General features: G+C 37.6%; 1 protein-coding gene across 2 annotated transcripts in view; it reads right to left on the minus strand.

Moving 5' to 3' along the window:
• BLNK (B cell linker) overlaps positions 1–22270 on the minus strand; it is a 91159-nt gene extending 68889 nt beyond the window's left edge. Inside the window, exons 1-2 of one of the 2 annotated variants that reach the window (XM_072340123.1) lie at positions 22136–22270; positions 18049–18111 (exon numbers count right to left, since the gene is read on the minus strand). In XM_072340123.1, the coding sequence (XP_072196224.1) occupies positions 18049–18111; positions 22136–22210 (138 nt within the window). In that variant the 5' untranslated portion in view covers positions 22211–22270. The remainder of the gene's footprint in view (positions 1–18048; positions 18112–22135) is intronic. The other variant, XM_072340124.1, reaches the window with a different exon arrangement.
• Positions 22271–25700: the final 3430 nt, after the last annotated feature.

Genomic DNA, 25700 nt, shown 5'->3' on the forward strand with positions numbered 1-25700 from the left:
ACTCAGAATTCAGAAAAGCCAGACTTCTAGCAGAATCATTTGTAACTAAAGATACTTTATCAATTAAATAAACTGTTTTGAAGGACTCAGGTTCATCAGTTATTAAGAATGTAGGAAAAAAGAATGGTGAAGTTGAATTGCTCTGTTTTAATGTTTTTAATAGAAGGTAAAAGTCTCAAATGAAGCATGTCAACGCTACTGCTTTAGTGGATCTGATTAATTTTATTTTTACTTCTATGGGAAGTCTGCAAGCACTCATTCTAAATGAGTGAATGGGGGAAAATATTGAAATTGAGAAGTTTCATTTTTGGCCAGCTCTAGGAATTATTGACCTGGCGAATGCTTTTTGTCTTAGTCAAAATGCTGGTGAGCTGGAATGTTTCAAGTAGCAGGGCACACTGCAGCAATGTTATCAGAGGGGATCCTGCTGGATGCAGGATTGTCGTCTTAGGGGCTGACCAGGACTCCTTCCTTGGAAGCACACTGAGTCGTCAGTTGGTTTTGGACCTAGTTTAATAATGGCACCTTGTAAGGAACTGTTAACTTCTCTTAATAATCATCCTTTCATCAAGGTCAGATAACATCTGAGCCCAGTTGCTACCTGCAACTACCTGAGTTCCTTTCCAATATCTGCATGCAAATGACTTGGGTCATGTGCTGACCTTTATAACTGTTGTGAAATCTGGCCTACTTGTGCTATTTCTTTTCAGCCTATCTTTTTCTGTTTAAGTGGTCTGCTTTTCTACCTGGTCTTTCCTGAAGTTTGCAAGCCCTTCTCCCTCTTCTGGTCTACCAGTCTGCAGCTGAGATGATGGCAGTTCTTCCAGCAGACTCCTTGCCTCCATCAATCAGTCTCCCCTAGATAACTTGCGCAAGTCTTTTAATTGTTTCATATTCTGAAATATGTCTGATATACAATCCTCTTGATGCTTCATTCCTGACATGAACAAGCTACTTCTGGGAGTGGAAACTGCATGAGGCAGCAGTACATCCCATTGCTTGTGGCTAGTGGAAGGCCCAGTCCTTCTTCTTTCTTTCTATCTCAGCTTCTGGCTCAATGGTACATCTTCCACCCTGTGCTGGCTTTGGTGTTTCTGACCCTTTTGGGGCTTGAATCAGCTGCAAGTTAAACAAAGGAACTGCCCTGAAAGCTTCTGGTTGGGGAGAGAGGTGAGAGGGTAAATAAGAAAACTGTCATTGGGAAGACCCAGACCTGGCACAGTACCTTCAGCTATCTTGGTTTCTATGAAATCAGGCACTGAAGCTGTGTTTTCAGTCATTAGAACCACTTAGAGAAGTTCTCTGGATGTTGCTTCCTCTATTTTCCCCATGCTGTCACCAGCAGTTGTGTGATAAACTGAATTAGGGAACTAGTGTGGCTGAAAAGTAACCCTGGAGGAAAAGTTGTCCTCTTAGGTGTGGGGAAACATAGGGAAGGTGGAATGGGAAGCACTGCCCCATAACCAGTTATGAGACTGTTGCTTTAATTAATCTAACTTGCTTACTGAGGACATCAAGGAAGATGAGCTGAACTGGGTGTGGAGGTGATATTTTTCAGTATCTGAATATTGATCTTAAAAAAAGGAAGTGTGCTATCCTGTGAAGATGGCAGAGGCTCAGTGGAAAATGTTTCATCGTGCAGTGAGTAGAGCAAGAGCTCTCTCTCTTCTCTGGAGAGAAGATTAAGAGTTTTCATCATGCTTTCACAAGGGAGGCTGAAAATGACAACGGGAAATAGCACAGCAGAAATCAATTCTCAGGTGACTGATAGGCGAGACCAGCAAGGACCCTTTTTACTAGAGAGTTAAGTCATAGTCCTACTTAAAGGCTGCTGTACAGAACAATTAAATGACTGTGGAGACTTCACAGGTCTCTTGGCCAGTTGGAGGCAATGGGATCAGTCCTGGAGAATCCCAGAAAGTGGGGGAGCTTTGAGTCCTCAGCTTGCCCCTGCTGGCTAAGGGTCTGGGAACTGAGCAGAAGTGCTCCCAGCTGACACTGCCTGCAAGAGCAGCTGCCTTCCGCTTTCCTGCATCTGGACACAAGTAGTAATTATTACAAGAAGTGCTGGGAAACAGCTGAGCCTGAGAAGACTCTACAGAAACTGTGGGACTCATGTCACCACTCAGTGTAAATGCAGTAGAGGCAGTCAGCAATCTTAAAACTGCAACAGCCAGCATGAAAGCAAAACATTTGTGTGAAAGTAGACTTGAAAGATCAAGAAAGACCATATGTGTAGTTGTAAGCAAAGTAAGTTTGATGAAGAGAACCAGAAGTAGCTAATATTAATGTAAGAAATGAATGCTCTTGCTCAATTGGAAACTGAACAGTGACTTTGTGTGTATCTGACAGCTGTAAATATTCCCATGGCTGGCCACCTTCTTTGGAAATAAGCCACATCATAAGCTGCCTGTTCTTTCACATTGAGCTAACAATTTCGTATGCTCATTCACAAATCTAAGGAGCATTTTAGCTTTGAGCATGCATCCCTAGGTAGTAGGATAGATTTGCTATATCTTCTTTGATAGTATCTTACACTCTGAGTGCAGTGTTTTAGTTCCTCTGTGTAGCTTCATTTTAATAATCACAGTGGTTATAGATATGTCTTCAATTCATACAGTAACAAAAACGTTGTGTATGTATAGGCATCTTGAAAAATAACAGCTTTCTTCAGCCTTGTTGCCTCAGTCACAGTAAGGAGCTTTATAAATAATGAATAATTACTGTGTCCATTAGCAACACCATGGCTGCTGTGTTTCAACAGTAGATAGAATAACTTTGTAAAAAGATAGACTTTAAGGTAATTGCAGCTCATTGCAAGTTTGAGAAGGAGCACCATACACAATTGTGGTAATGTAGGTAAACAGCAGTATTACATTGTAGTTTTTATAATGAAGATCCACTGCTAGTATGTAAGGCTTACATACCAGACTGAGACTGCTAAAATAACTACCTTCATGACAATTTTGAACAGACCATCTGGCAATACTTCTTAAATCCTGTGGTACTGGTTCAGACTGAAAAAAACTATTTCTGCCACTGGAAAAAAATGCTTGTAGGTGTCTACAGAGAAGGTTCACACTTTGACTGAATTGGGTGACAGCATGGGGAGTGTAGATATAGACTTCTAAGGGTGCATGTTTGTTGGAAGACATGTCTGTTGTGGAGTGGCAACACCTTTCCTTCTCTGTGATGATGTGGTGAGTGCTGTTTAGTGTGTTATGGCAACAGCAGCTCCAACAGATGACAGCCACCTCTTGAAGGGGCAAAACTGAAGATGAATACTGCAGTATTAACCCATGCTTACCACAGAGCTATGGAAACTTTCTTGAAGTACTTGGCTACAAAAGGGTTAAGGACTTTGATATAAGCAACATCTTTATTTCTTCTAAGTGTGGAAATCTGAAAGACAGCTTGTAAATATAATGCTCTTATACATGTTGTATCCCTGCTGACTTTCTGTAATGTCATTAGATATGTTAGTGTACTTCAGTGGTTTAATTAAAACCTTTTCTGCTCTAATGCAGTAAACAATGTTTTATATCAGTGCACCATGTCTGATGCTAATGATGCTTCTGGATGATGGATTGTTGTGGGGACAGCTACAAAGGTGAAGAGCAACTGAATTTTGATTTCCTTTTTCTTTGGGTATTATAAACTAGACAGATAATGCCAGTTAGAAGCAAGGGAAAATGTACTTTGAAAGTTTCTTATTTCTTCTGTTCTGTGGAAATTTAACAGTCTATGTCACTGGCAAATGAATTGCTATACTTATTTGGTATGTGTTAAGCTATTAGTTGCATTTCAGAAGAAAAAGTTGAGATCTACTTTTGGATTCAGGAAACATGTTAGGTTCCATATACGTTTATGCATAGATTTTTCTTGGTAGAATAAACGTGGTGTCTGTCTTCTCTACTTCCATATTGCTGCTTGATCTTAATGCACAGGCTTTATTTACTTATTGAGCTCCTGGGGCACCCAGTATTTGCCTCTTCCCTTTCAACACTGTGAGTCTTTAGAAATGTGAATACCAGTCTTTTCTCTTTGACACTTCACGTCAGACAATGATGGCCATCTCTACACCTGAAGTTCTCAAAGTGTGTTAGTATTGGAAGTATATGACTCTACTCTTAGTATGTTCTGCACTGCTTGAGTGGAATTAGATGCTGTTTTGGATTTAATAGGAAATATATACATTTGTTTCTTTCTTGAAGCAACTAATCTGTTGACAGTGATTTTAAAAGTTTTAAAAATAATGCCAAATACTGCATTTACTGTTCCAATATGTGTAATCATACATGTATCTCCTTTAGGGCAAAAAGTAATACAACAATCTATTTCTACCTACTTAAACAACTATTCTATTGACTAACTGGCCAAGTTACAGTGGTTAGGAACTGTGGTTTTTGCAGTGAAAAAAATGGAATATTTATGTAAAATTTGTAAAGATATATATATATCTTTACAAGGCAATGACCTGACATTTAAATTTTAGTCAGATTACCATCTGACCATTTGAAGCAGTATACCTTTGAATCAATCTTGTGCAGAATTTAATGTGTGAGTAGAAAGGAACAGAAACATCTTTTCTTTGTCAAAAGTTGAGATTTGAAAACTACTGCAAGTTTTTTTTGAATGCTGAAAGACAAACCAGCTGAGACACATTAATGGGCAAAGAGCAAGAGTAGAGGTCAAAGCTGTGCATGCAAATGTGCTTTCACATCTGAGCATCTAAGATTCCTGCAGCTTCAAGAATAAATCCATTCCAGGAATATGGTGCACATATTTGCAATCCACTCTATAATTCTGTCATTATGATAGTACCTGAAAATGAGTGGTGGTTTATGCTGGGACAAAATAGGCTGGTTGCAAGCACATCTTAAATTAGTCTCCCAGGGGCACAGTATATGGAAGTGATTGCTTTGTAGAAAAAAGTTATCACTTGTTGACTTTGCTCTCCCTTTCTCACCCCTCTACTGTTGACTAATATAGAAATTAAACTTTGTGGGAAGAGTGATAAATGTTTTTTTTTGCTTGTGTGCCATTTAAAAATTTTAATCAGGATTTTAGGACAACTTATAGTGCAGAGTAACTGTCATATGCTATTGTCAACACAAAAGCAAACTAGAAATTGGATAAGCATTGAGCTCTAACACAAAATCATGTGCTATGCTCTGAATGATCATGAATCTCCAGAAGCACTAATGGACAATGGTTGTGTATTAGTTATTAGATATTATAAAATAATATGGCATGGTGTTATAAGCTTTTCTATTAAGTCTTGTAGCAATGTGAATCCAAGGTACATTAAAAAAACCCAAACAAAACCACTAAACCACCTAATTGGATAAAAATAGTCAATTTTGATTACATGAGTTTTCTTCATGCTTCAATAAATATTGTAAATACCAACAATCAGTATGGCTTTTCACACTGAATTAGGTAACTATAAATACTAGAAATGTATCAATTAATTACAGGACAAAAACACTTGTCGCTACTTCTAATACAATTAAAATGTTAAAATGCCTTTGAAAAGCTGTGCTTTTATTAAAATAGGAAATAAAACTTTTTTTTTTTTTTAATGAATTAAGATGGCCACAGAATGACTGTTATATGACTGTTATATTTGTGTTTTATAATAGCTTACTTTTCCTCAGTACTGTTGATGGGGAACTAATTTATTGTAAACTTCAGGCAGGTAGGCTTAACCAAAATCCAGTTACAGGTGACTCCTTATAAATTATTAAAATAATCAACAGTGGTGTGCACCTCCTTCATAAAGCTGAACAGCAGTATCATATTTCTACTTAAAAAAAAAAATAATAAAGCATTATAGAAAGAATTCAACTATCTTGTCCCTTAGTACTCTCAAACTCCTTTTCATGCGAGACTAACCACTCACCCATGTAACGTATACAGTATAAACAGATGAAGGTAACTAGAAGTAGTTTTTATTTCTATTTTGTTTTCTTATACCGTATCACCTGTCAAGTAAAAGAGGCATTACATGTTGCTATGTATTTGAAAGAGAACGCTGCTTCCCACTGCTGTGTATGTGGGAATATATCTGTATATTTATGTGGGCATGTATGTGTTCAGAGGTGAGTGGTGGGATGGTGGTTGACCTCTGGATTGGCCCCACTTTTAATGAGAGTTTGTAGATTTGGGTACCACTGAGCTTAACGAAAGTGGCTTTAGCTGATTCAAATTCATACCCAACGTTTTATGAATATGGGCTATGTCAAACTGGAGCTCAGCAAATACAAAACCATGTTCAAGAATTTCTTTTCCTCAGAATCATTTTCTATACTAATTTGTGAAAATGCAGCTATTGTCTGTAAATACCAGTTTATGTCCATTTTACCTGTGAAGCTGAAAGGATATTTTTCCTGTTTGGAACCAGTGCGATGCTTTGGGTTGTGATAGGAAATTATCAAGGGTCTTCAATGACCTGTTTGACAAAGCTTCCAGTTCCTCACATTCCTGAACATCTTCATGAGTATAATCATAAATATACTTGAAGACCAAACAGAAAATGTATTTATAAAGTTTAAGAGCATCTAACTGGACAGGGAAAAAGGAGTGATAATGCCATAAATAAAGCATAGCACAGGTTTAACAAAGATTGAAAGGTTGTTAGCAGAGGACTTTCATTTAGGGAAGTGTACAGGCTATAACCCAAAAAGCCCTCTGTTATAACTGGTCATATCTTTATACTAACAGATTTTTATTTACTTTTCTTCCTGATGTCTCTTTGAAATTTAGTGTTAATGTTTCCACAGATATCTTTCAGATATCCTGTGTACCACTCAGGCTGAAGTGGTTAGGTTTTTTATTTTATTTTTTATCTCATTTTTATTTTTTGAAAAGCTGTGAAGAGCCTCCCTCTCTCACAACATAGTGCTGGTACATACAGAAGTTCTCTAATCTGCTTTTTATACTAGCCTGACAATGTAATGTGCAAATGAAGTACTGCTTTTTCCCTCTTCATAGGAAACTAGGGCCAAGCATTAACATATTCCTTGCATTGCAATGAAAGGGTAATCGTTTATCAGCTAAGAATATCAAATACACATTTGTAATTTACTATCTGTGTTTTTTTGTTTGTTTCAAAAAATATAATCACATTCAAGTGGCTAGACACAGTGGATGTTTTTAGTACATCAGGACTTCTAAGTAACTTTAATGCAAAATCAAGTGTTTATGCTATTGTCAGAGCTATGCTATGATGAACTCAGGGCACGTGCAAGGCCATTAGTACTTTTAATAGTGATTAATCTTATGCTTTTCAAGGACAGTGTCAAAAGGGAAGCAGGCAATGACATGTTTTAAAAATGTAGATTGTGTCCAAGTAGCAAGGGGCAAAATGTTGAGCCAAAAAGCCAGTCACACAGGAACTAGGAAGGAAGTAGAAAGCAAAGCCCAGAAACAAAAGTGTTCTACAGCATGCCTCATGGATACTAACAGTATTGCACTAAATGGTGAGAATTCTGTGCCTATTTTAAAGATTTCTTTGGATGCAAACTGAAATACTGAATTCATTAGTACCTACAGAAAATCAAACCTGTAAGCAGAAATTACACATTTGCCACAATGATGTGAATTTTCCAAAGATTTTATTCTTCAGTATTCTGGAGGCCTAGAAAACATAAAACAATTGAAATTCTTCTAAGTTCCGGATCTGTAGGTACTGATGGAGTTCTAATTTACTTCCAGCATAGTCTTTCCCAAGCATGTGGCTTTTTAGCAGTTCAGCTAGAACTTAAAGCCAGATTCCCTGCTATTGAAGTCTGTGATTTGACTGTGAGTTGGCACCGGGTAATGTCACTAGTGAAGAGAGACCTCTGCAGTTGTATTGTATGCTTTTTATAAGGTGGGAAAATTCTGTGAGACTTCAGATGTGGGAAGAGTGATAAATGTTTTAAATACCCATTGAACCATCCTAGGAATGGTTGAAAGCTTTTGTTACTTGTAATAGCACATCAGCAGCTAACAGGCTGTGCAAGCCACATCCTGATGATTTTAAAGTAAAGACAGCATTACACTGAAAATTATCAGTCACTGTATTTGAATTTCCCTTCTCTCTTTTTCTTAGCATTGTTCTTAATTAGAACAAAGGGTATAATGTGCAAGGGAACAGGGTAGTTTCATTTTACAAATGAGAACTTCCACAAAACTTTGCATTTTGGTCTTTATTTATCTGTTTCTAAACTTGCACTGTAGGCTGCATGGATTTCATTTTAGCTGTCTTAGGACCTGTAAAAGAGCCATAAAATTTCAGATGGCATTAGGAAAATATGTTCAGGTTATTGTTCATCTTCTTCCTAGGCCATAAGCATATCTTTGAAATCTACCTGCAGGATGATGCTGGTGTAATCATAATCATCCTTCTGTCACATCCCCTGGATATCTTGCAGGGGATAACTGTACTTTTGTTGAGTTTTTAACTTGGTAGCAGTAGATGGCATCCAGACAGGTTTGGAAGGTACTTCAACAAAAAAGCATTTCTTTCTCTGCTCTTCTGGGAAATTAAATTGGGTCTATTATTTTATTTTTTTATTGACATATTTTTGCAGTCGAGACTCCAAATTGTTCTGCTTTGATTCTGTAGGAATATGAGCTCAGTGTAACTCCCTGGGAATACTTTGTTGCTTTAGGACTAGTACCACTCACCAGCCCAAGCTGCATGACAACTTTTGGAGCCTTTGTATGTGCCCTGTTTGGAAGAGAAACTCATGCTAAAACTTCTGTACTGATTGCTACATTATGTGATCTTGTATGCACACAGAAAATTCAAGTCCTTTCTGAACCCAATGGAAATGAATAATTTTACATCTTCAGAGTATTCATACTCTGGCCCCTGTGATTCCCATTCTCTCTGCTTCTCTCAGGATATCCTGGTTTTAGGTTGAGTCATATGTATTGCTCTTTTCAAACCAGAATAGAGCCATAAGACTGGCCCAGTCTTAGAAAAACTCCATCATGACACTGATTTTTAATCTTGTTCATCTTTCCTCAAAGGAATTTAAAAATAAATAAATAAATAAACTGGCCTTAGTCCTTGCTGCAGGAAGAGGCATTTTCCCAGAAACCTCCAGAAATATCTTCCAGGCTGAGTACCATGGTTCCCTGAACCCCAAGAAGATGCTTAAAACAGTACAGTGCCTACTGAATGCCTGGTTCAGCTGGGTTGATGTTGCTTCTACTTTGACTACTGCTCAGTTTCTTTTCATTTTCATGGTGTCAAGGAACTAGAGTTATGAGTTCAGCCTCCTTTGTGAGATCTGTGTTTTTATTTTAACGTTCTTTCTGCTGTTTTTCCATTACAGGATTACAGAATACTCAGCTTTTGTTTTTATTCTTATAAAAAGCATTTTCTAGGGAAACTGTACAGTTGAGAGTTTAATTTTTCCAATTATTAGAATTTCTTATAATAAAATCATCAAAAGAAATTGGACCCAAAAATGAACACAAGTTCCTTGCAGTTCCTTTAACTGTATTAAAGATATGTGTGAAATTTCATATAGATGTAAGGGCAGTAAAATCATCTGGTCTTAAGCTTTCCCTTCTTGTAGATACCTCAGTGATCTACAGATTTATTTTCAGCTTTTCCTTCAGTGTTCTTACTCCTGTAGGTTTTGGTGTAACGTCCTTTCATAGAGCTGGCATAGGCAGCATTGATGAAGTTGCTGTAGATATACTATGAGTAAAAAAGACTTTTAAAAGTCTGTAATCTTTCAGTCATTTGGGATAGGAAGCTCTGGTTTACCATAGGAAACACTACTGCAAGCTGGTTGATACTCCCTCCTTCAATTAGTTCAGGTCTCTCACTCTTCTATAAAACCCATCTTTTTACCTTTTAAATGCCAGGTTCTCCTGTGGAACTTCAATTCCTGAGTTTTTTCTTCCACCCTTGGCAAGAAAGTTGGAGTACCCATTTTATAACCTTGGCTTTATCTAAATCTGTATCTTTAGGAAATTGTTACCAGCTGTTTCACTTTAGTTCCTGGTTAGTAGAGAAACATAAAATGCTGCTGCTTCTAGTGTTTCCGCAAGCTGCAGTCATCCAATGCTGTGTGGCCTGAATGACATCCAGGCAAAGAGACATAAAATGAGATATAATTGTTCAGTAGTTGTGCAGTGCAAAAGACTCATCGGTATAAATATTATCAATAAGAAAAGTATTGAGACCTGCTGTCTTCTTGGCTTGGGTGACTTTGCTAACCTCCTGTAGGACTTACTCACTGAAACCTATAATTAATTCATTTAATAATCTTTCTGTAACTTACAATGTGCCTCTGCCAACTGATTTTTTATTTTATTTTATTTTAAGATCAGAGCCTTGAATAGAAGACAAAGAAAAATGGAACTTGTTATTTTAGTGTCTGTTTCCCACATTCATCTGCTTCTTCAAGCATAAAATAGAGAGAAGAGAAATAGAAATTTGTAGCCCTGTACAGGAAACTGTTAATTGGAAAGTAGAAGTACTAAAGACTTCAGTAGAAGTCTTCTGAAATGCTTAGCAGCTGGTATTTGACTGTGGGAGAGTGATTATAGTTTCTGGACAGATTTTTAAAAATCTGGCATTAATGTTATTAAGTTCCAACTTGCAAGCATTGTAAAAAAAAAAAAAAAAAAAAAAAAATCTCCCAATTTGCAGGAAGGAAGCAGTACAAAAGCACCCAAAATGAAGATTCTTAAAATCACAAGAGATCTCTAAAGACAATTTCCTAACATGTTCTCTTCTCGGAAGGGGCTCATTTATATAACTGGAATATTTGAATAAACTAGAAATGGGAAGTTCAAAGCTGGAAATATTGAGACTGTGTGGAGTTTTTCTGTTGTTTAGTTCAGAGCTTACAAAGTGAGTGTCGGAAACATCATGACACAGTAGCTTAAATTTCCACAACTTTTTTTTTTTTTAATGTTCCTTGAATTTGAGAGGTCCACAGGACTTGAAGGATATTATTAAAAACTGTTTAAAATTATCAGTGAACTTTAAGAACAAAGAATTCGGGGCCAAAAGGTATTCCTTTAATCCATATTTAATATAATTATGAATAATTTGACATATAGAATTTGATTGGGTTGTTGTATGCCAGAGCATTAAAAACTAGAAAGCAGAGAAGCACTTCCCAACACTTGCAGCCACTGAATAAAACAAACAAATTTATGCTCAAATCACTTTTGGCAGCAGCATTTGGAATATGAATAGAAATGTGATTCTGTCACAGAAAAAGGGAGTCAGCCCTGAACTGAATACATTTGCACTGACTCAGGATTTTTACTACAGGATTGCACTGATAGGTTATGGCCATTTTATTCTCTTGTTTTCTTTACTAATATTACCTCAGTGTAATGAATTAATGAATTGATTGCTAAATTAACTCGTGTTCTCTAACCAGAGAAAGTTGTACAACTTCAGTGTCATGGTTTACTGACTGTAGATATGTCTGAGATATATCTACATACCTTTTGTTTTTTCGATTTTTGAGGAATACGGATATTTTTACTTTACAGATGCCTTCTGCTTTGTTGAAGGAATATGAATAAATATTGTCCTTATACATTATTACTTAAAAAGATGACTGACAGGCAGCAGAAGTGACAGACTGTAAAATGTCTCCTTTTTAGCCCTAATCTTAAGATCACTTTAAGATCACTCTTAGTTTCTATTTAGTTATTTGTTTTTACATTCAGCTCCTGTCTATGCTCTGCTCCTATCATTTTAGGCACTGTTTCCTATTTGGTTAGAAGCAGCTAAAAGCTGACCCAGTACCCCTCCTCTTGCTTAGAGTGGAGGATGCTCAGAGTGACCCAGAAAGCTGTTCCTGCACTCATAGGTAGCTCCACTGTTGCTGTCTGCAAGAATGGCTGAGAGGCAAAGACTGTGCTCCTCTGCTCTCTGTTATACCCTTTGCCCTCATTTTTAATGCTTTCCTTCCATCTCCCTGGAGGAGGAACTATTTTCAGTTTCCATCTACCCTGAGAAACTTTAATTTCAAACAGCTTTGTTTTAAGTGTTTTCCGAGTCCATAAGGGACTTGCTACAGGGAGAGATGCCAAGATTGCTCGTCTTAGTGCAGAAGAGTTCAAGGTCTGAATGTGTCTGGCTCCTACCAGCTTCTAGGCTCCTCACTGACTCTGTGAGCTCAGAGCCTGCAGGAATACCTGAAATGAAGCTGTTTCTGAAAGTATACTTTTCATATCCAAGCTGTCTCACTGCATCTGGGGAACCTCTACAGCTAGGGGGGAATGGCAATGAGGAAAGCCTTGAGAACTGCAAATTAATCAGCCAGGAGTAATGTCCTTTCATAAACAAGGAACTAAGTGTGGAGAAAATGAAAGGAAGAGCTTGGCTTGAAGCTGACAAGAAGGAAAGCATTGGGTGGGTAGAAAGTACCCAAAAGAAGGCTGTGATAAGGGGAGGATACAGGAACTCACCCTAGCAAAGTGTGTTGGGGAAAGGAGAGGGGAAATGTGTCAGATGTAGGTAAATGTGAATAGAAGAAATTAACATTAGTGGAGTAGAAATAATGCACAGTAACAAGTAATTTAATGCAATTGTATGATGTATCTGTGTTTTTCAGCTGGAAATGCTAATTTTTTTGTACTGTCACTTTCCTATGAAGAGCAATTGCTGACTTTTGTCAGGGGAAGCTTGTGTGCTTGCTGAAGGCAGGACAAGATTGCAAAGATCACTTCTACTTGCACGGAAAAAAAAAATAATGGGACCCCCAAAATACCAGTACTGAAGTTTTGTGTGATTGTGTGAAAGCTTTTTCTGGTTTTCTGAGATGAGTGGTTTACCATTATATCACACTGGTAATGGAATTGCAGCATTTATCTGTCACAAGAGCATTACTGACCAGTAGCTGTAACTTCTGTCATTATGTTTCTCTGGACCTCACTCATAGGAGAATTTCTATTCTTGACTGATATGTGGGGAAAACATGGTAAAGAGTTTCTTGGCCTTTTGGAGCAGATTTAATAATGAATTAGCCAATTTCTTGTTTACACAGGACTCAGTAAGACATTGTTTTCCTCAGGATATTTGTGGTCCAAACTTTATTTCTGAAACAGAGTATACATGGCTGTATGTCAGATCTGATTGAACAGAGCCTGATGCAGCTTAGAACTTTTCTGACAGCTAACAAAAACCAAACCTCAGCTTTCATCTGCCCCCACCTCATGCTGCTAAAATGCCACTCCTGGTATTGGGAAACACCCTCTTAGCTGAATCTGGGGAAGTAGTTCAGGTCTTGAGGGACCTTGCAGGGTTTGTGTACCAGCAGAGGACCTTCATGCCTGTGCTTTTCTGTCTGCTGTTTCTGTACGGTGGGGATGGGAGGGCATCCGAGTGAGACAATCCTTGCCTTTTCTCTGTAACGTCTGACACAAATGAATGTGAAAGTACAGCCTCAGTGAGCCAAACGTGGATAGCTCTGGCAGTTTTTTGCACTGGCAGAGAGGCAGAAATCTCCCACAGGAAAATGCAAGTTCCCTTTTTTAAGTATTACTCAACAAAACTGCTAGCGATGGAAATAGGACTGCTTTTCTCCAGAGTGCTCGTGTTCCATGTGATCTGATACATATTTTGAAACAGCAAAATAGAGGAGAAATACATAAAGGTTGTTTAGAAAAATGGTCAAATACTGATTCTATGTTTGAGACTTCTCAGTAGATTTCTATAAGCAATCCGTGTAATAAAATTGACCTATTTGTGTTCTGAAGTTCAACTCAGATTTCACTGTTTTTTATATCCTTTTTGGTCTGTCACTGGAAATTCAAACCTAAAGTTTTAAAAAAAGACAACTTCAAACAAGCAACCTACTCTTAGAACAGAAAAGAAGAGTATAGTGTAGCAAATTCAGACATTAAAAAAGCAAGAGAATATAATATGCTCTGTGCAATGCAGCTGTGGCTAAATGCTGATTTGCACATTGGGATGAGATTAGCATCATTCAGATATGACCTGCATACTGAATAGCTATCACATGCAGAGTATTATAGATAAAAAAAGAAAATGAAACTGCACAGTGCATTTCAGAGTTAATATACCACCGTTCTGTGGTTTTAGATTCTACAGATGAGAAAAGGAAGAATTATTCCTTCTAAACTTTTATAAAATGCATGCAATTCTGTTCCATATAAAAGATCTGCCTGGCACCCAGCATGTTTATAAAACAGAATGTAATATTGCTATGAAGCAATTGTGTTTTAAACACCCAAAGAATGACTCCAAAACACTCCCTCCCTGCAACCTTGATCATATGGGTATTGGTTATTTCTGTTCTGAATCCAGGAAAAATGGATTTAAGATGTTATGGCCAACTTACTAAATAGTGTGTGGCTATGGTACCTGCATGTTTTGGGTCTGAATGTCTTAAACTTCAAAAAGACATTAGTATTAATAAACCATTTTGATTCACTGTTGAGTAAACTGCTGTTTGCATTTGGCATGAATTACATGTTGTGTGAGAAATCCCCCTCAGTGATTTTGTGTTAGTTGTATGGTAAGCTTCAGAAGATGGTGAGACACAGGTTGTCCGGTATGGTTGTGGATGTTCCCTCCTCAGAAGCATTCAAGGCCAGGCTGAATAGGGCTTAGAGCAACCTGGTCTAGAGGGAGGTGTCCATGCCTACAGAAGGGAGGGGGCTTGGAATGAGATGATCTTTAAAGGTCCTTTCCAACCCAAACTGTCCTGATTCTATGATAATTATCTCCTGCAGCATTTCTTAAGTTCTGGTAGTATCCTTTCTTTGGATAAAAATTGAAATGATAGTTGTTTGTGCTGAAACCACACAGGAAACCAACACATCTGGTATGCTGGTGGTTCCAACAAGGCCAACCAAGGGGCCTTCACTGGAGGGGCATTGCAGCTTTGATTTGAGCATCCCTCACAGGTGCAAAAAGCTTTCTCTGCATGGGCTTCAGGTATTGATATCATGGCAGGGAAACAGGTGGTTTGGGGCAGGCTGAGGGAACAAGAGCTTGTACAAGGCTTGTGAAGAGCTGGTAGGCATTTGGTTGGTTCCTGTCAGACTGTCTCCAACCTGTGCAGGCTCTCTGATTTGCTTTCTGTAACAATACTTAAGGCAGAAGATCTTTTTCAGAACATGCATAGGTAAAGCAGAAAATTGCTCTTCTCTAAATGTAGAGGGCAAAGTTCACTCAGCTCACATGGGAAGCACCACAGAGTTTCTTTATTCATCTGCTAGTCTAGACAGAATTTTCAGTAATGCCTAACAGAGCTTATATTAAAATCAGGCCTCATCTTAACATCCATCTGAAGTTATGTAGATGCACAGCAGTGTTGTACGTACATCATAAGAGATCAACCTATCTTAATAGTGTTTCTATGCACACATACCAAGGCAGACTTGTATTTGCTTATTATAAATAATGAATTTGTGTAGGTAAACCTGTAACTCCTAACTAGAAGATGGTATCAGACTTGATGTACTTTCTACTTTTTTGTGTGTGTACATTTCTGTCTAGTCTCCACTGATGACCAGCTATTCTCCAGTGACTTTAGCTCAGTGTTCAAAGGTAGTACTGGACATCTGTTAAGGCATTGTGGAGTGTAGTGATGTAAATCATATGGCACTTGGAACTGTATGATAAAGTGAGATGCAAAACCTAAGGCACCTGCCAAAGGTTAAAACAAATAAAATAAAATATTGAGGACTTAAGTATTTTGGATTTCTAGCCTCTGCTTACACACCAGTTGATAAAGTTAAGAAATCACGTTTTAAGTGGATAGAGTAGAGATGCAGCTTTTTAATATGTAATTATAGTATGTACCATATCAAACTTATTATTCTATTATATGTTGTGTCAGAGAATACCAGGATTGTGTGTACTTGTATTATTATATAGGCACTGTTTAAGCCAGGTGAGAGAGAAACTGAACTGTGATCATTAATGAGAGAAGGTGTGGGCAGCCTCCTCTTTCTGGAGGCCGCAGAGCCCCTACTTACCTACATCTTTCATTTATCTGAAAATGTAAGGAACATCATTCTATTGTTAGCAAAGCAGAGTGTGCATTCTTGTGAAGCAGGTATTCCAGACACCCATTTATATGTTAGTAGGGCATTGTGCCCATGCCTGGGAGGGATGGACTCAAGTATCTTGCTAACTGTTACAATTGGTGCTGTGATGCCTCTAGGAGTGGCACCACATCCAGCATTATCAAAATCGGGGGCTGGATATTAGATTGTTGCTTTTGGTCTAAAGGAATGTTCCTTTTCTTTGGAAAAGCTCCTCTACCAGATCTCTCAAATCTTTAATATTAATAGTTTTTTCCATCACAGGAGAAGTTACCAAAGGTGATTTGCTAAGGGGTTACATTCTAAATCAGACACTGTGTAATAGAGGAGGAACTTCTTATTCCTGGAGTATTTTAATTTTCTTGTAAAATAGGAGCTTGAAATAAGTGGGCCATTTGTTTAATTATTTATAAGTTAATTTACATATTAGCTTGTGCATAGGTGAATTGCATCTTGCAATTATTCAAATAATGCTATAATTAATACCAAAACATAGGTTCTTTATTTTTTTTTAGTATTGTTGTATTTAATTATTTCAAACTTATTACAGATTCATTATGTTGACAAAGCTTCTGAATAATTCAATGAAAGAAGATAAGAAATCTGTAGGAGTGTTACTACAGGTGTTTGCCCTACTTCAGTTTTTGCACAATGCCTTCAAAAATTGATGTTCTCATTGTATCATGCACATTGCTATGGTTTCTGCAATGCAAAATAGTCCTTAAAGAAGTGTTTGAGAATGTGTAGGTAGAAAAGCATACTAGAAAATACTTTCATTTTAGTCATATTGCTTTTTAAAAAAATCTCTTTCACTCATCATCACCACAGACCTCCCATGGTTCCTCTTGCTTTTTTCACTTGTGCTTTATTTACCACTAATGTCTGAAAATACTTCTTATATCCTTTTTCACTCTGCTGCACATTGCTACTTGCGGCAGGCATGAAGAGCCAATCCATTCAGCTTTATCCTCTTTCCTTTTCCAGCAGTAGACTTTCTGTGACTGTGGCATCTTTTGTAGTTTGATTTATAAAACATGAAAGGGACAGAATCCAGCCTATATTGGACACCTTTGTCAGCCTACCATAAACTGTTAGAAAACTATTTTATTTTGTGGCCATGAAGTATTAAACTAAACCTGCATGCAGCTAAGTAATTGTGGTCTAACAAATCACTTTACAGGATGGGATCCTCTGTTAACACAAACACCTTCAGGTGCTTCCAGCAAACAGCTTTGTTAAGAACGAAAGTGCCAAGCAAAGATTATATCTCTTATTGTAACAATTATTTTTTCATTAAAATAGGTCTTAAGATTATTTTACTTCAGAAGCTACTCAAATGCAGTAAGTGCAGAGGAATTGCTCAAGGTCAAGGAATTATTCTATTCCTATATCTACATATTAGTTGAAATCAATAGAACCACAGTCATGCAAAAATGAAAAAAAAAGCAAAACAAAAAACAACAACAACAACAAACCACAAGCAATCAAAAAAAACACACAATAACAGAACTCAACAAAAGAGGCTGTCAGAATTTTTCAGAGATTCCCAGAATTCTCTACACATCTCATGCAAAATTTGTGGCATTGTGTACTAGTAATCATGCAAGTTTTAGGGAAATTTTCAAAATAAGCAATGGCTTTAAAATATATTTTTTCTTAAAAACACCAAGAAACGACCGAACAACAAAATCACCAATCCTGGAAGTCCTATTTCATACATGACATTCCTGGCTACTGTAGAACATAGGTGTGAATACAGAGAGAATGGGTGCTATGCATCTGTGCTCTCTCTGGAGGGAAGGAAACGGTGGCTGGGATTTACAGTGCTCCAGTCAGGGAAGTAAATCAATGTATCAAAATGGGAAGCTAGAGCAGTTGATGAAGAAGTGCGTATGTAGAATGAAAATGTCAGAGTAATGCTTGGCACTGCAAGGAATACAAGCCTTACTTGAAATACATTTGACTGGTACCTCTTATATAATATATGCTTACCAAGAAATGAGATCCATCCATACCCAGTTTTTCTACAAGCACGGCAGATTCAGGCATTCCAAACTGAGGTAAGAAAAAGTAGAGTTGATTGTTAAACTTGACATTTATGAAGATGTTATTAATATTTCCACACTCAAATATTGCAGCTGCAAAAATAGTTGGTATGGATAATTAAGAATACTGGGAAGGATAATAGCAATGATTAGGAATAGGTAGTGACTTCTATATTAGAAAAGATAAGGCATAGTATTATCTCTTTCTTTGGAAGAAAGGGATAAGGACTGACGAAATAATGAATCCAGTGGAGGAGATGGAATTAAGGAGCAGAAAATGTAACAAAGAGAACAAAGAGCCCAACAAAAATACAAGATGGAGATTTAATTGCAGTAGGATAAGAAGAGGACAAAATTAGACACAGGTGAAAAAGATTGGTTATGACAAGAGGATTCTATGATTCTATGACATAGCCCATAAGTAACTGTAATCTGAGGAAATGGTTATACTCTGACTGCTGGAAGATGAGGCTGTTTGAGAGAGTGAGCTCTCATGTTACATGCCTGTAACCAACAACTGTGCATGTACCAGGAGAAAGACACTGGGCAAGATGAGCATTGCCTGGAAAAAAAAATTAGGTTCAGAAACAGGATCTTTCTTCTGTAACATGTTTTTTTATTTTATTATTATTATTATTTTTTTATTTTATTATTATTATTTAAGCTTACAGACAGTATTCAGGTTTTTGGAGGACTAGGCCTGTAATGGTTTAAACAATCATTTGTTGTAATTAGGTAAACTTAGTATTTAAGCTGGAATTCTGTTCATCATGGAATGTAAATCATGGGTTAAAATTGCCATAACTGTCACATATGTATCAGTTCTTGGTGTCTGTTTCCTATATTATAACTGTAAATTTTGTGACAGTAATGACCAGCTCAGACACTAACAGAGAACATCAGTGAAAATAGGTTATAATCAGAAATATTTGCATATATTTTCTAAAGTAATTCCCCTGTACTGAGGAGAAGGGCTAGGCCACATAGAAAATGGACACAAAATAGATACAGCTTACGCCTAACGTTGAATATCTGTGTAGTTGCAGTTATAGCATAGATGCAAGACAATGGGAATAAGTATGTGCATTTGTCTACCAAGTTTCCACTATCATTGTCATTCATTTAATCTATAACCTCAGCATCAGCCACAGGATGTAAGGGCTGATGTGACAGTAATGAAACAGATGTTCAGTGGATTATGTTCTGTCCAATGCTCACTTCTCATCTTATATACGCATACAGATGAATATTCAAAACTTTCTCTGAACCTGGAGTAGTTTTGTTTTGAGCTGTTATACAGAAGCCATTTAATTGTCCAAATGCTTCAGAAATATTAACCCACTGTGTTTTCTTTGACCACCTTCTGAGATGAAACCTGCATGAGTAAGAGGAATTTAGGTGCCTGAGAAATAAAACTTAGATATGTAGGTTGTTCTGAAAGTAATGTCATGGAAACTGCAACAGATACAAAAAGGACAATAACACTAATTGACAAAATTTGACAAATTTTCAACTAAAAACCTTTTTTTTTTTTTTTTTTTAAACCATAACAAACACCATAAACTCTGCATTTTCACCAGTGATGAACAAGAGCCTGAGTGATACGTTCGTAAAAATCTACACAAAAAAGATGATCCACTATTGCTATCACCACTGATGAAAGAAATGTGCAGCTTCACTGTGCTCACATTCACTGTTTGGTCTCCATAAACTTTCAGTAATGGTCAATGGGTGATATTTTTTTTACATGAAGGAATTCAACGGCACACCTTTGTTTCATACATACTTCCATGTCAGATGCCATTTTGTCAGACTGCCCCTCTGCTGCCATCTGTCAGACTGCAATAAAATATAGTGGAATGTTGGTGGGAAAGGTCAAAATGTACTGCTATACCACCAACATCAGCGAGCATCTGTTATGAGCTAACTTAATGAAGTAAGAGGCATTACTTTTGGAACAGCCCTCACAGAATTCAGTGGTTTAGGACATCTAATTAAAGCTAGGCAGGATCTAAGGTATATGTGTATGTATTCAATAATTTTTAGCTTCCGTGCAGAGCTCCCACTGTTGTTGCAGTTCAGCTCTCACCACTGATGCAAATTAGAGCCTGGAATTTCAACATAAACACTCAGGAAATGTGTTTTGCTCTCCCATCACCTCTGCACCCTGCTATGTGACTTGCATGGATTCAGGTAAAAATAGTGTGTAGAGCACTGACAGGATCTGATGTTTCAAGGCAAAATTAACTTGATATCACCATGAATTTGTTCCCTCTTTTTCAGCAAGACCTGGCCTTGCCTTTTTTACAATATCAGTAACGGCCCAGGATAGTGCACAAAACATACAGTTTTCTCTGCACTGAAAGAGGCAGATTTTTTCCTGAGTGGATAAGATAGTGCACGCAGAAGCAGTTACAGGTTATCATGAATATATAAAATGGAGCAAGCTCAGATTGTAGAGGTAATCCCATTTATGGCATTTTTCAATTCTGAGTGCTTGGTCCTACTACCTGAGCAGCATGATTTTAGGGCTCATGTATGGGTACAGCTGATCTCTGGGGGAGTCTCTAGCAGCCATGTGGTACTGGCTGTGGGGGCAGTGGCACTGCATCTCCTGGGGATGTGTGATGAGGCACTGTATGAGCTCCCAGCACTGGTCCTTGGTATGCAGAACAGCCAAGCACTCACTGTTGGCTATGCTGCAGTGACAGGATCACTTGTCTGCTTTAATTTGTGGTGTGAATTAATAGCTTTTCATAAAGGTAGAAGAGGAGGGTTTTAAGTCTTCCACCTAACAAATCAGCAGCTATGCTGTGCATGCTGGCATTTCCTTTTGAGGCTATGAGCTGTTAAACAATTATTATTAATTTTCTGTCTTGGTAATTAGAATCACTGTATCATCTTTCAATTAGTCTGATTTCCTTTAAGCTGTAGAGCCTTGAGCTAATTCTCCAACTAACTGTTCACAGTAATAAGTTCAAGAGTTTAGTTGTCACATTATCATATGGTATGAATTAATTCCACGTAACAAGTCTGCTTTCTCAGTGTGGGGACTGTGGTCCACTTGTGGTCCATCTGCATCAGGCAACTTTTTTATTTTTAAAGGCTGTACATGCATAAGAGTATGCATTTATGCACAAGGCAAATGTGGAAAGATAAATACATGAACATTTTAAACTTTGTCCTATTTTCTTTTGTGGTTACAAGTGGAACCAATTGTAGAAACACCTGATATCACAGTTTTCCCCTCAAAAGATGTTGTATGCTCCTTCAGTTGAGAAGGATAAAAGCCTAGTAACATTACATTCTGAGTGAAGCAAACATTGCAAAGATTGGTACTTCAGCAGTTAGAGGTAGGATGAACTCCATCAATATAGAGAAATTTCCTTTGAATAAATAAAAATAAAAGGAGATGAAATTTATCAAAATGCAGTCAATAGACAGATTGTACAATTACATGTAGAAATCTAAAAGCTGAGTCATAGTATTAAATAGAGACAACCTTGAAATTCTTACTGCAACTCAGGTTGTTTTGCATGCATTGGAATGGACAGGTAGAAAAAGCTACAAGTAGTCAAAGGAAAGACTGAAGAAAAAGGCCAAACTACCTTAAGGAAACACCTAACAGCTACAGTAGCTATATATACACTGAGAAGAAATGATGAAGAGTTGAACTCTTACTCACAAGCTGCAGATTTTAAAGCAAAATTGAAATCTAAGATCTATGCTCATCTTCACTAAACTGGATATTTATTCTCAATGTATAAACAGGGGTATGAAATACCTCTTGTACCCTAAAAGATATTGCTGCGAGCAAGCATATTAGTTTGACTGGCCATGTAGGAGATCATAGTTAACAGCTTCTGCCACAAATTAGTTTTCTATTAAAAAAGTAGGAGAGCACCAAGAAAACTGTGGTAAGTTCTCATGGATTGCAATTGCTGACTAGTTTATCTGTACACGGTATCTGGTAAGACTTTCTGCTAGCTGAATATAGACTGAACTGTCTAAAGCGTTACATTGACATTCTGTACCTGTCTTAGGAGGTCTGCAACTTGAAAAGCTGTCCAGCTCTCACATTCCTCTTGAGATGGCAGTTTTGTGGCCATGTTGCTATCCAGAGAGGGAGACTTGATCTGTGTGAATAACACTGAGCTGCTTCACTGGTCTTTGAGCTGCTGTAGAAATCCTAAGAGGAAGTCCTTTCTGCAACTTTTTTTCCTGTTTGCTTGCTTAAAGTGAACGCCTTTAAAGAGCAGTTTAGGAAGTATCAACTTCCTAAAAAATGAGTAACTTCTCAGTATAAGAAAGCTTTGTTGCGTATTATCAGCATATGCAAATATCAGTTATTGCTGAAATTGGGTAAGCAAATTCTGCTGAGTTTCAGCATGTTAAATATTTCTGAGTTGTCAGCATGTTTATGGTTTTAAATATGGAAATGGTTTTTCATGTCCATTGAAGAAAGTATTAATGATAGCTATGCCTCACCTACCTTGGACTCCTTAGTAAATAGCTTGAATGCACTTTCAGACTGCATTTGGCCTGTGTATTTTGACACATTGTTCTGCGTTGTTTACATGGGAAAAATAGAGCTTATTTACTCAAAGTTTGCATCTATACTGTAATCTATAATACAGTATCTATAATTACATTGTATCTATATAATGTAATTCAATTATTTGTCTCAAGCCTGGGCACCATAAATCTGTATCAATATGCAATGAATGGTCTGAAACTGTCCCAGCCTAGCCACCTCCAGGAGCTGAATTCCTGCCCAACTGGCAGCACTTCTGTGCCTCCTTACCTCTGCAGCAGCTGCACTTCCAGTTGTGGAGCAGCAGCACAAGCAGCTCTTAAAGAGGAGGGGCAGAGTTCATAATCTAAAATGGGAGCAAAGTGAAACATTTTGAGAGACATTACTTTATAGATTAGGTAATACAATTGCAAAGGTGCAGCTGCTGAAACAAACTCAGGTTATTTTGCTCAGCAGATATGAGTCACCTCAAGAGGACAAATAAAAGACTGGAGGCCAAGGAATATTATTTTCTGCTTTCCAATTATTATTTCTGTTTTATTTCCCTTTGCAAAATGGATTTTGGGCACATGTTCAAAGGTTAAGATGGATTTAAATGGGTCATTAGTTGCCACTGAATGCTCTTAACTCCTTCCTGCCCTGTGTCTTTACAGAACATTGAATTTGGCAAAAACTCAGCAGCTGGAATTTCAGAAATGCAGAATTAAGATAGATCACCATTGCATCTTAAACTTTGTCTCCAGAGAATAGAAAGTACAAGTGCCTTACTGTGTCCTCCATAAGAGAAATTCAATTGCATTTTATAGTGTTTTGCTTGTGAGTGGTTCCAGGGTGGAGACATTGCCCTAACTGCTGGGGGGTAGTGATGCTTTCTTCCATGGTGTGCAGGGCCATCCCCTTCAGAGATTTTGCCTGCTGAATTTCAGTGCAAAAGTGACTGTGTCAGTAGAAGGGCCTTCATGTCTGGAGGAGGTAGGGAGCAGCTGGGTGGGAGACTTGTGAATTAAAGGTTCAATGGTTGTTTGGGGGAAACAAGATAAGATGGTATCAGGTGCAAAACATGAGTAAAGTGAAGTGCAGCAATGTTATGTCCACAGTACAGTTTGTTTACTGAGTATGTAGTTCTAGTTCAGAATATTTTAGAGGCAGGCTAAATATGGATTTTAAGGGTATAGAGGATGTTGCAATTCAGTGCATGTTGCTAGCAGTACCTGCCCTCATCTCTACTATGGCTCAGTATGCCAGTAGCATTTTCAGAAATCTTGGCACATGGGTAGATGTTAATTACCTCCAGTGATCAACCACTGCTGTGCTCATATGCTGTATCCCAGTCTGCAGTGTGAGCTGAAGCCTTGTGCTGTCAGCTCATACACCCTGCCACATCCAACTCTTCTCCCACCCTACTTCTTTCTTATTGCTCTGAGCCCTAAAATAGTGACATTTGGCTAACTCTCCTGCCATTGTGTTTATTGATACTGCCAGGACTATGTATTCTGGGCTTTCAGGCTAGTACTCTCCTGAGGCCAGTAATTCTGCAGTTCTCCTCTCTCTGGGTGAGAGGGACATCTATTTGGGAGAGTTGTGCACAGCTTTGGGGTCCCACAGGAGCTGTAGCAGAGGTGGCTGAAACACTAAGACTACAGCTTGCCAGAAATATTTTTCCATTTGTGTTTCAATCCAATTAAAAACAATGTCAACAATAGAAACTTAAAAGAAGCAGGGATATGGGGATGCTCATCTGAGAATCTGTAGCTATTCTTTGATGATGACACTTAGCATTAGTTTGATCAGTGCTGTAGTTTTCTTTCCTCAAGTGCATAAAATGGAAATGGAGAATGTTATCATTTGCTTCTACTTACTTTCCGTTACCTCCAAGGGGATTACTTCAAGAATATAGAGGACTCTATATCTTTTTACTAATTCTCTTTAGTGATCTCATATTATCTTATGCAGCATACCAAATTTCATAGCCATATAAGTAAATATGTGCACATTGAACACATACTGGCTGTGATGGGGATATCTTGGCTTTCAGATTTCACCAGCTAAAGGATAGCCATGCAGTTACTTTTGAAATGGCCAGGACCCTATATGCAACTTCCAAGCAAACTTGACTGAGAACCGAGACCAACCCTGGGCAGGTCAAGTTTGCTCAATGCTGAGTACTCGATCTGGCATGGACACTAGCTGACATAACAAAAGGTTTTGGTTATATGTGCAGAGAGAGAGTCTGCTATTTTAAGCTTGTGTCTAATTGGAGACATTAACATTTTATGTCAATAATTTGATTTTTCTACATTAAGAAGTTTTATCTTTTTCTGAAGCCCTTGGTGAAAATGACATCTAATACAAGTCTCTATCTTGCTATCCCTTGGGAAGCATAACATTCTAGGGGGATCTTAGTTAATTAACACATTTTAAACACCTCATAATTTGACCATTCAACATAAAGTCATTCTCATACATAACTCCTACAAAAAGCAGAGTTAATGCAGTGTTACAGTATACATTTTTTGTAAGCTGAAGGCTTTCTTTTTCCTTTAGTCTGGAATGTGTTAGCCACAAAAGAGGCATGTTTTTATAGTTCTGCAGCTCCTTAGAGTTTCATAAAATGAGTTCTCAATTTGCAGTTTTATAGAAATTGCTAATAAGTAGTATAGAAACTGTTTCTTAGATCATACCACTGGCGTTTCTTGCTAAATACAGCTATGTATTTTCAAGAACATAAGCACTAAATGTGTTAAGCTTAGTTTAGAACTTTCAAAGTGAAGATCTGCTTTGGAAAAAGCTTGTAGCAGTCACATGCAACTTATTTTACTGGAAAACTGCTCTCAGGAAAATATACTTGAGAAAAATCTTAGCTCAGTGGTATAGTAATTTGTATAAAATAGAAACCCTTATCACTGATATATTTTATACCCATTTTATACAAGAATAATGAGAGGAATATGACTTACCGTACACTCTGCATTCTTCTTCTGTCAGGAATACATGTTGAAGTTGATTCCAAATAAGTTGGAGGAGCAGTTTCTCATGTCTACTCTTCTCCCTTAAATGCTTCCATA

The sequence above is a fragment of the Excalfactoria chinensis genome, chromosome 6 (genome assembly GCF_039878825.1).
Source record: "Excalfactoria chinensis isolate bCotChi1 chromosome 6, bCotChi1.hap2, whole genome shotgun sequence".
Lineage (NCBI taxonomy): Eukaryota > Metazoa > Chordata > Aves > Galliformes > Phasianidae > Excalfactoria > Excalfactoria chinensis.